Source organism: Crocodylus porosus, unplaced genomic scaffold (genome assembly GCF_001723895.1).
Source record: "Crocodylus porosus isolate Cpor-Errol unplaced genomic scaffold, CroPor_comp1, whole genome shotgun sequence".
NCBI classification, from domain to species: domain Eukaryota; kingdom Metazoa; phylum Chordata; order Crocodylia; family Crocodylidae; genus Crocodylus; species Crocodylus porosus.
In genome coordinates this window covers 134650422-134662286 of record NW_017728886.1, presented here as the reverse complement: position 1 = coordinate 134662286, position 11865 = coordinate 134650422, and the positions used below count along the sequence as shown (strand labels likewise).

Sequence of the window (11865 nt, the reverse complement as noted above, 5' to 3'; positions counted from 1 at the left end):
CCCTTCCCCCTAGTTGGAATGTAATTCAGACAGTGAGCAGAGATCCAAAGTCACCTTCTCAAGGTTTGGGAAAAGATTCAGGGCTTTGAGTTAACCCTTTATGGACCATGCTTATGTTTCTTTACTGATTTGAGGATTTAAGTTTGTGGAGTTTCCTGTGAGGCAAGAGTGCCCAGAAAAATAAAGGATTGAGACGAGTAATTCCTATCCTGCTACAGGAGTGTAAGAGTCAGACCTCAGATTCAGATATAGAGGTGGATAAAACATTTGGGGGGGGGGGGTGGAGAGAAGGAACTAAATAGATGTTCCTATCTCAGAATTAATTTTCTCCTTTGAAGGAAATGAAGAGACCCTGAGCTAAGACAGAAGACAAACAGGAGTTGAAATAACAGTAAAAAAAGAAGTTATGAGTACTAGGGTCATATGAGCCTATCATGGATGAGAAGCAAGAGAGTGAAATAAATTGTGTGGCAGGACCTTGTAGAGTAGTGTCTGTTTTAGTCACCTTGTGTTACAGAAACAGAAATTGAGCATAAGCAAAAGAAAAAAGAGGCATAGCATTGGGAACAGAGTTTAAAATCCACACTGGGACGATGTAAATGTGAAGATTTTGACATCAGTGGATAACATTTTAATTATTTAGAATTAAAGGATCTATTTACATTATTTCCCATAAATTGGCCAGCTTTATTTCCAGTCTTCCAAATTCTGCTCCTTCTAACACATTCTTCTTTCCCTTTCCCAATGACTGTTCCCAGCACTGTCAACCTCAAGTATTCAAGTACCTTAGCCATTGGCCCCCGAATCATGAGGATGGCTTAAAATGATGGGATTTAAAAATAAATGTTGACATTTCTTTTTCATCATTTTTATGTTTTTAATTATTTTTCTTCAAGAGAAACGTAAGTTCATTTATGAAACTTTTCATGGAAACACAAAATAATTTACCAGTTCAAGAGGGAATTTGTTTTACGCAAATAAACTGAAATTCCAGTACTTTATCTGAATTGGGCAAGGCAGAGACTTGAATGTAGGTCTCACAGTGAGTGTTCAGGGGTGCTCATCTTCCTCACTTGATCTGATGCAGAATAGGCTTTTTTTTTTTTTTTTTAATCTACACATTTTCTAATGCTGGTGTTTTCTGACCAGCTTTAACTGCCAGCCACTGTGGCAATGACACACACATGAATCCAATGAGCAGATTTTTGACAGTTATACTAATTTTATAAAAGTATTCTATGTATTTTATTAGTATTATATAAGTGCATCTCAGGTGAATCCTATCTGTTTGTCATTCTGTTTATGAGGCAGCTACATTTACTGTTGTACAAGAATTGGGTTTTCTCATTTGCAGTAAATCCCAAGACTTCAAATTTTGTATAAATCTGAATTTCCATGGAAGTCAAGGATTTCAAAATTCTTGTGTAATAAAGTTTTGAACAAAATGCTGATTTTTGTTTGGCTAGCTGAGATTTTTTATTTTTACGTATTTTATTTTTAGATGCAAGTAAAATGCATTTTAAATGTTATTTACATACCAGAATCAAAGTATTCTGTTCTGAAAAGGTCAAAATCAAATATTTCAGTTCTACTGATTTTTTTTTTTCCCTGCAACAATTGAACAAATTAATATGTGTCTGTAGGAAATACTGGTTTCAATAAAATGGCATTTGTGAATGATAAATTCTGTGTCTGAACATTTTTACCAGCTCTGTTCAGAATAATATTCATGTACCTAAGAAATCTGTTCCCATATACTTGCACACAACTCTTATGAACTTTAATTAGAATTGCACATATGTTTCTGGAAACAGAATGTGGTCATTAATCTTTAAAGTCAGACACAGGATTCAAAGAGGAAAAAGGGGAAGAAAATCCAGAAAGTGAGCACTCTGCAACCATCCAGTTAGCTGAACTAGACAATAAAGCATATGAGGGAGGAGGTAATGCTGGGGTGAGCACTGCAGGCTATTCTCAATCAGACCTGCCAGTAAATTGCTTTCTAATCTAGCTTTTCCTTTCACCTTCTACTTATTCCTTTTAATCTTTACACCTTTTTCTTGCTTCTCTACTTTGTTTGATTCATAAAAAGTGGTGATAACACCGCTCCTGCTAGAAAGAAGTGGTGAAACTCAGCTCCTGGGAGCTCTGTGCACTTTCTGAATTGATTAGTGGTAAATGGACTAACAGTATGTAGTTCTCTGATGAGTCTGTTAAATTATATCTTTTTTAATGGGATGAGGAAGTTGATGGACTTTTAAAATCCTCTGGTTCCCTCCCTGTCAATATAAAAAGTAAAAATGAGACATTTTTATAAATAGGGACCGGATCTAGAAGCTGCTACAATCAAGGGATATTGAAGCACTGTTTCAGACTACAAGAAAAAAAGTTAGTGAAAGAGAAATCCCTTGTTAAAGGAATACCTGAGAGAGACAAAAACCTTTTCTTCTGCTTCATTTCTCCTTTGAGATGTCAACTGTCAAGCTGTGCAGGATTAATATACAAGAACAAGAAAGATTACCTGGAGCCATTAAAAAAGTATTGGATGCATCTGATTTGAATATGACAGCTCCGGTAATGCTAAAACAAGGGAATTATGGAGAGTATATACTCCATTGATTTTGGAAACCACAACAGTTAGCTACTGTTTAATATGATAAAAACTAAAATGTGAAGTGAAGCACATAGTAACAACCTTGTTATGACTGTGTTGTGTTTTGCAGACAACACAGCTGGAATTGAAACCAGGAGAAGTGGTTACAGCCGTAGGCAGCAGGAGTTGTATTTCCTCCCAGTTGTGATAGAAGACAGTAGCTATCCTGTACAGAGCAGCACAAATACAATGACTATCCGGGTTTGCAGATGTGATTCTGATGGTACCATTCTATCCTGCAATGTTGAAGCAATCTTCCTACCAGTAGGCCTCAGCACTGGGGCTTTGATTGCAATCTTGCTATGTATTGTTATACTCCTAGGTTAGTTTCCATAATGTAACAAAGTACAACTCTTTGATTCTACTTGTGAATTAATTTGTGTCACTACCAGTTTCACTTATTGTTTAACAAAGACCATTGAAAATGTATGACTGTTCACAAAGGGAGCTTTTATAGAAAAATATTCCAAAGCACTGACCATTAATTTGAATCTGAGCACCCAATCTGCTACATTCCAAATATTTCTTATGGAGTAGGGGAAAATAGCTTACAGTGGAGTTTGAAATGCAAATTTTGCTCTGAAACAGTTTTGATTAAATACCTTTCATGTAAGAACTGATCTCCATATACTTAAAATGATTTAAGCCAAAAAAGTCCACCTATCATCATCATCAGCTACCTGGTAGGAACCTTTTTATAATTATTTATACCAATTTCTGAGGGATTAAAAAGAAAGACTTATGAAATAAGATAGGAAAATGTAATTATAATGTATACTGTGGCTGACAGCTATTTTATAGTTAAACAACAATAACATTTACCTAGAAAATGATTATGTATCAGGATATTGCTGTTTTGGTCCAGCTTCCCCTTGTATTGCTGAACCTAAACTATTTGCATAAGGAGTCCATGCTAGTACAACTCTGCCCAAAATATTGCAATGTTGGACAGTAATCAAATATTTTTACAATTTATGTGAGAACACTGTGGAGTAAGCTGCACAGAAAGATTCTAGTAGATTCTGGCCTATGCCTAAAACAGCACTCCTGAGTATCAAATGCATAATTTTCAGACCATTTCCATACTCTTTATGCAGACCTACTGACTGATATCAAATACCTAAACATGTAGAGTTTAGTGCAGCCACTGGGTCAACCGTTTAAGAACATATCTACATACTGGGTGCATCTCCACGTGCTAGTAAGGCGACACAATAAACTCTGGAGCAGTTTGCACTGGAATGAACTACTCCTGGGTGCAGTGTACATATGTGCACCTGGGACCATAGCAATTAGAACCAGATGGAGCAGCCCCAGGCTGGCAGGTGGTATGGAGGGGGCAACGCCATGTAGCAATGGGTAGCAGAAGGGCTAGCAGGAGCTGGGTGACTGGCCCACAGCTTGCTGTTCTGACTGTATTTATTTATGCCGAGTAGTTACCATCCCTTTGAGCATTTGATTGCAGTTATAACTGCACAGTAATTTAGTGTGCAGTGAAGTTAAGGCAGCATAAATGTGTGTGTAGACATGCCCAGTAAGTAGGCAACATTTGACATTTGGAAACAGGGTTGTTCCAAATCAGAATGAAAATTAGAAAATTTTAAATTCCTATGGAATAGAAGTTTTAAAAAAATATTTTGAGAAATTAGTGTTTCAGTATGATTTTTCATAAATGAGATATAATACAGGTTTCCTTCACCAACCATGATTTTGCCAACCATGGATTTGCATATCCATGGTTAATATTCTGTATACCATTTTGTCTAGCATAGTATACAATTTTGAGTAACCATGGTTTTCCATAGCCATGCATCAGCCCACCAACCCCCAGCCCTGCTTGTGCCTCTCATTCCCCCACCCCAGCCCCTGCTCCCAGCCCTGCTGGAGGTGCATGCAGTGGCATGGAGCTGCCTGCTCACCACTGTTCCCTGCTGTCCTGCTTCCCTCCCCCACAACCTGGTATGGCAGGGAGCAGAGAAGCCATGCAGAGATCTCCTTGCCTGCCACTGCTTGCCCCATGCTGCCATGGAGACACACCTCCTGTGCCTGCTGCTGGTTTGAGGGCCATTGCCCCATGCTGCTGCCTTCAGTGCAGCTGCTGCCTTCAGTGCAGGAGGCACAGTGCCAGGGCAACACAGGGTGAGCAGCAGTGCGTGAAGAGATCTCCACATGGCTTCTCTGCTCCCTGCTACACTGGGTCATGGGGAGGGAAGCAGGGAATGGAAGTCCCAGAGAGTCCAGGTCATGGGACAGTCCAAGCCTGGCGGCTCACCCAGGGGTGCAGGTGGGTGGCTCCTGCTGCCGCCAGACCTGGACCGTCCCATGACCCGGCCTGGTCAGGGACCTATCCATGGGCTTCTGACTGGCCAATTGCATGCCAGTGGAGGTGGGCACAAAACGTGCCCACTCCATCATTCAGATATGTGGGGGCGGGGAAGCACTGCGGTGTGCTGCATGGGGCCAACTGGAGCATCCCTCCTCTCCCCTTCCCTTCCCTTCCCCCTCTCCCTCCCCCTCCCCCTCCCCCAGTAAGAGGTGAATTCACTGTGGGAGACACTGCTGCCATGCCTTGGCTGCGCTCCATCCCCACCCACTGGCGCATACCACCTATAAGCTAAGTAACCCCAGGGGTATGCCTATGCCCGGTTGACCAACCTGGGTGTCAAAGGTAAGTAAAAGTGATTTTTATACACTATACTGTACAGTATTCAAGTCCCTAACCCCATTTTTCCCCATAAGCCTTTAGTTTTACCAGCCACCGTTTTGCCAATGCCAACCACAGAAACTTTTCCAAAACTAACCCCAGCTGTTGGCAAGGGAAACCTGTATCCAGTAATTTCAACTGCAGTGACTCTCAGGTCTAGCTCTAACTCTAGGCTGTTCCCAGAATTTCAAAGTAATCCCAGTTCTTGAAGTTAAACCCCCCAAAGTCAAGAAAAACCCTTGCCATAGAATTAAAATCCAGGATGTCCTAAGAGCGCACCTGAGGCTCCTGGTGAAGTGGAAGGGAGTGAGGAGTTCCAAGAGACCATGTGTGTAAATGAAGTTCTCAGGTCTTCTAGACACCGTGCTGTAGATTTCAGGATTGAGGTCCTGAGGTCTCCCAGGCTATTGGCTATGAAGTTGAGAGTCCAGACCCTGAGAATGAACCCCAGTTATCCCCATTTTCCAGACTCAGGGAGCCTGAAACCTTTACAAATCCTCAGTTCCCACACAGGGTGGAAAAAAGGAAACCCAAAAGTGAAAAATAAAGGAAATAAAGGAAAACACTTAAGTCCTACACAGCTTCATTTTCTCATGAAATCAGTCTATGGTGGCTTATCAGTTTCTCAGTATAGCTAGTAGTAAAGGGAGCTAGGTACATACATCAAACAACAAACATCCTCATAGTGGTTAGAGCCTTCTTGCTTTATGAAAAATAGAATAAACCTCCTAAAGAAAAAGTCCTTTTGATTGTTTTTAACTGTCACCAAAAGATAGATTGTCCTGTTATCAGGGAACCAAACTACTTCCATACTTGTCTTGACTTACACTCTTATTCTTGTTCCAGTCATTGTTGTGCTATACGTAGCATTGAGAAGGCAAAAGAAAAAGGACACCTTGATGACCTCTAAAGAAGACATCAGAGACAATGTCATCCATTATGATGATGAAGGAGGTGGAGAAGAGGACACCCAGGCTTTCGACATTGGTGCATTGAGGAATCCGAAAGTGATTGAAGATAATAAAATACGCAGGGATATAAAACCAGATACTCTATGTTTCCCACGTCAAAGACCACCAGTGGAAGATAACAGAGACATAAGAGATTTCATAAATCAAAGGCTGCAGGAAAATGATGTAGATCCCACTGCACCCCCTTATGACTCACTGGCAACCTATGCCTATGAAGGAAATGGATCTGTAGCAGAGTCTCTCAGTTCTATAGATTCACTTACAACAGAGGCAGACCAGGATTATGACTACTTGAGTGACTGGGGACCGCGGTTTAAAGTCTTGGCAGAGATGTTTGGAGAAGAAGAAAGTTATAATCCTGATAAAGTCACCTAGGGGGAAAAACACAAAACAAAAGAAAAGTAAAAGAAAAGCAAATGAACCAGAAATTAAAAACAAAAACCAAGCTTTATAGAACAAAAAATGTTTGTTTATAAAAGACAGCAACTGTTTTCAGCAAGTTACTATATCATAATGTCAGTTTTGGTTTGTTCTGCAAAGAGAGGATACAACCTGTAATATATACTTTTTTGTTGTTGTTGTCTTGTTACTTTGGAATCACACTGAGACAAACTCAGGCCTATTAGCTACAATTTACTGACATGACAACTTAGAAAGAAGATAGCTTTCTGGCATCATGGTGGAAGTGTGGTAGAGTTTTCTAAATTCCACTAAAGTGCCTATTGAAACTTTAATCATTTACAATGGTAAAGACTCTACTGGGAGGGTGTTACAGAACTGAGTGGTAATCTGGACATAAAGGACATTAACTTTATGTCAAGAAGCAATAGCAACATGCTGACTCCTAATTCTTTTAAAACAAATGTGAAAATGACTTCCTGGAACATGTCTGGTGATGACAGCTCAAAGAAATTGTGTTTTTCTTTTCTTTTTTTCTCTCTGCTTTTCTTTTCTTTTAAGAATAATTGTATGCCAAGACATCACATTTTTTCTGCCCACCTTTAATGGCAAATTTAAATTTAAAAATGCTATTTTTCAGTTTTAAGATTCAAAGCCCAAAATTTTTAAAAAGGTTGATCTTGACATAATTCAATGAATATTTAAAATGTTCATTAAAGTGTTAGTTTTTTCCAGAATAAATATATATATAGATGAAAATAACTATTCCTTTATATAATATAAAGGAAACTCCCCTTCACCCCCTTCATTCAAAGTGAAGGATTTAGAGTTTTTTGGAGGGTCATTGCACTTTTAGTATCAGTGTCATTTTTCACTGTAAGTATCACTAATGAAATATATGTAAATATCTTCATAGTTCTTTTCTTTGCAAATAGTTTTTTTTGTAGGTACTGTAGACATACTTAATATAGAGAGGTAGTATATTTCAGCATTTCAACAATCTCCTGATAAAACCTATACAATTGGTCACATACCTACAACTCGACATATAGACAGTATTTTGGTGCCAGTACTTGTATAGCATCAAAAGTTTCAAATGTCTTAGGGAACATTTTAAAGATGGAGCCTAATAATTGTCACCCCACCAAAATCTTCAGAGGGACATTCTAAACAGGTAATATATTATATCTATGTACACATCACATGCAAATGTGTAACTATGGGGTACATGGGAGGAATAATCTTGAAAATTTCTTGTAATATCATTTCTTGTGAATTTTTCTTTCTCTGATGGACTAAACTGTGGTGTGTATCAGAAGAGTTTATGGCCCTCAAAGTGAATACAGTGTTATATTCTTTTGCTCTCAGGCCTCAGCATCACTTCATAATCTGCTTAAACTGCCTTCATGATTAACAACATTGGTTTTAGGCTTGAGTGGATTAGAGCCTTTTATTCACCACAGGCCACATTTTGTAATATTAGGCATATTTGACATTTGTTTTAATAAAATAGAAAGACCCAGTTCTATTTTAAATTAAGGTTCCTTTTCATTGCTGTGAAACTTAATGGAGTCAAAGTATGGCTGAATTACAGAGAACAGTACTATACTGTAAATGAAAATCTTGCCCTCCCAGAACAATTTGAATGTACGGATGTATCAGAAGAGCCCTCTAGTAGAGATGCAGTGTCTGCTGGCAAAAAAGAAGTGTTGTTGCTAACATAACTACATTATCTCTGTTGAACAACATAATAAAGGCCGACAAAAGTGTTCTTCTGTTAGCATAGTTGGATCTCTACCAGTGTCTTGCCAGCATAGGTTTGTCCAGCAGGCATGTGATTTTAACCACTCCAAGCCAAAATAGGTATGCCAGAAGAACTTTCTAGTGTAGATGAAGCCTAACATAGAACTTTGTTTGAAGTCAGTGACTTGTTGCTATTTACTACAGAAACTTACTCCAGCCAAAATTCATTGTTGCAGGTGTACCATGTTCTTGGTTTTAAATATGTGACATTTCATCCTTTTTATCAGTAGGACTTTAATTGCTTCTCTTCTCTATAGCAGAATGCTGAATTAGGCTTCCTACACTGCATACTCAAAGCCACCTGTGCTCGCTCCTCTGCTCTTAGTTATTACGTTAGATCCTTTATATGGATTGCTCTAGTAATGCAGTAGAGTAACTAAAAACAGAGTTTGACCTTCTGATTTTATCTAGTGTGATTGTTCCTAAGGAGGTTATAATTCCAGTTTGTGAAAAGGAACATTAGGATTCTGGAATAAATTGTCATTTATTCTGGCCAGGTCAATCTGCAGGGAAGCCTAGACGCCAAAAATAGAAGGCAGAGAAAACAGTCCTTACCAAGCCATTACACACGATACATGTTTAAAAGTGAGTAACTGGATGCTAAATGAATACCAAATTGATTATCAAATTCATATTTTGACATTTAAGAGGTTTGTAATTGAGATGTTTCTATCATATAATTAATATCCTTCAGAAAGAGTTTTTTAAAATTAATTGGTATGTAATTATTAATGTAATTGTCTTATACAATCTTAATTAAAATCTTTTATTTGAGACACTTAATTTAAAGAGTGATCAAACCGTTTTAATTTAGCTTGTTGAGTTAGTTTTGCAAATGGATATGTGGGAGCAGGGAGAAGGATGTGTTTATTGTTAGTGCATGGGTCAGGGACTGACTTAGGAAAAATAGGTTCAACTCTAGAGTCTGCTACCGCCTCCCTATATCACGTTGGCAAAGTTCTTTAAAGTCAGATTATCCAAAGTTGTTTAGATGTCTAATGATGCCTAGGAGGATTTTATTGGCATCAGATTCCATAAGCTTTTATTGGCATCAGATTCCAATTGAAATCAATTGCACTATCTTCCTGCCTACTTTTTATTTAAGTCGTAACTGCCTTTGAAAAGCTGGTCCTGGAAGCATGCCTGTCCTGTGACAATATGTCTCAGCAAGGATGTTACTGAGAAGGCCCCATCCTCCCACTCACACTGTGCAAACCAAGAAATGTAATACTGAAGATGCCTACTCTCAAGCAGACTGAAAACAGTGGTCTCTAGAGTGGCCACAGAGAACACCCTAGAGCAGCTTCACCAGTATTTTTTCAGGTTTGGAGCATGCATGCAGGACCAAGTGAGTGGGTGCATGTCTGCCTAGGGCACACTACCTCTGCAATACAGGCATGGCCAATCCAACTTCCATTAAAGTCAATGGAAATTTTTCCACTATATGTAGTTCAAGGTCGATTGGACCTATCTGTGCATAAGTTCCACATCTTTTCTATTTTGCAGAAGTCCTAGGAAATAAATACCCCAATATATGAAGATGAGGGATATATATATAGAAAGTGAGGTAAATATTGGGGCAACTATTGACTTGCAGTTTTGGATGTCCAACACTTCTGAAAACCAGACCTTTTTAAAATGGGTTAAGTTAGGCACCAAAAACCCATTTATCCCTGGCTAATTTTTGACAGTTAAAGATTTGGTCTTGCACAATGATACCTGCAGGTAAATCCTGGGTCCACTATAGAATCCCTCTGAAGTCAATGGATCTACATTCTGACACAAGTCCTCCACATATTTCAGTTCGCAGATGGACACATCCATGCTAATTGGTAGTGATTATCCAAATGCTATTCACCTAGCCACCCCATCATTTGTCATTGCTAGTGGTACTGAAAGAAACTGCTCAAGGTGCAATAGGTCATATAAGAAGAGAGAGGTGTAAAAAAATCTCAGTTGGAATAAAACTTTAAAACTGATAGGGTCAAATGATATTCAGACCTGAGACCTTTTTGTATCTTACTCTGAAGTGAGAGTTTATTAGAATGCAAGGAAAGAAACTAGTTTTAAAAATTGGGAAAGTTCATAGAGTTTAGATATGTGGTCAGAATATATAAGCTTATTGGAATCAAGCTTTACGAAAATTCTGCCCTGCAAATCTGAAAACCTTGACTGGGATTCTTGAAATATAGATTTGCAAGAGATAATAATTCAAGCTGCAAGAATTTGGGAACAGATGAAAACTGAGAATGTTTCATGGAGAAATATCTTTCTGAATATGATGCCTTATAGAGTCTGCTGTAAATTTTCTGTGTTACTCTGATATAAATTCAAGATTACTCTACTCAAGACAAGAGAGTTGCTCAATATTTATAAGAGAGTACATAAGAGAAAACATAACCTTCTGTGCACCTAAAAAAGACTTAGGTGAAATTTAGGTACCTAACTCCCAAAGAATGATCTGACTTGACCGCATTAAATTGCCCACACTCAGGCACCTACATTTCTTAGAAGCCTCCATTTTGGTCTGACAAGTTTCCAGGTCACCTAGACCTGAGTTACTGCACATAATCAGAAGCAATTCAGACCAGCCACCTGAATGCCTAACTCCTACCTCTGATACAATCCAAATCATAGGTGTGGGCAGAGCATGCCAGCCACTGTTTGAGGCTAAGAACATACCTGCAGCTCACTAAGAAATGGGATGGGAATAGGGCCCATCTTTTGCCAAACAGCTTAGTGGTAAGATCACTTTTTCAGGAAATTAGGCTAGGTACAGACATTCAAAATGCCCACAGTGGAATTGATTTAAGTTATGTAGCTTTTTGTAAGTGGCGTAGTTTAGATTGGTAGCAAACAAAACAAACATTCACCCTTTGATTGGGGGAAGAGAAGGAGAAACCTTAGACCAGGTTCTGCCATTTTTCAACTAGTCTATGTGTGGCAAACTTCTGTTCTGTTACAGGTATAGATGGGATTTGTGTGCTGAACTTCTGTTCTGTTACAGGGGTAGACTTTGACTGATCACTTATACCAGGAAAAGTGTAATGCCTGTACCTGGCCTTAGAGAGCTGGATTATAGGTTATAATTTATCTAATGGAATTCAAATTTACATCTCACCCTTCCCAGAAGAATGCCATCAGCTATGACAAGTTGGGTGTCCCCACTTCCATGTCTTTTCTTCTGTTGAAACTGGCTTAATGGGCAGACAAAAGGGCAAGCTTCATGAAGCCAGAAGAAAAGAATACAAGTGAGAATCTGTGACCAAGTGGAGGAGAGGGAGAGAGAAAATCTTACATTCACATCTCTCCTACCAAGGATATTTCTGCTTTGT

General features: G+C 38.8%; 1 protein-coding gene across 1 annotated transcript in view; it reads left to right on the top strand.

Moving 5' to 3' along the window:
• The window catches only part of CDH12 (cadherin 12), a 245474-nt gene extending 234318 nt beyond the window's left edge, over positions 1 to 11156 (top strand). Inside the window, exons 11-12 of the mRNA XM_019541947.1 lie at positions 2724 to 2975; positions 6204 to 11156. Of these exons, the coding sequence (XP_019397492.1) occupies positions 2724 to 2975; positions 6204 to 6703 (752 nt within the window). The 3' untranslated portion in view covers positions 6704 to 11156. The remainder of the gene's footprint in view (positions 1 to 2723; positions 2976 to 6203) is intronic.
• The last annotated feature ends 709 nt before the right edge of the window (positions 11157 to 11865 follow it).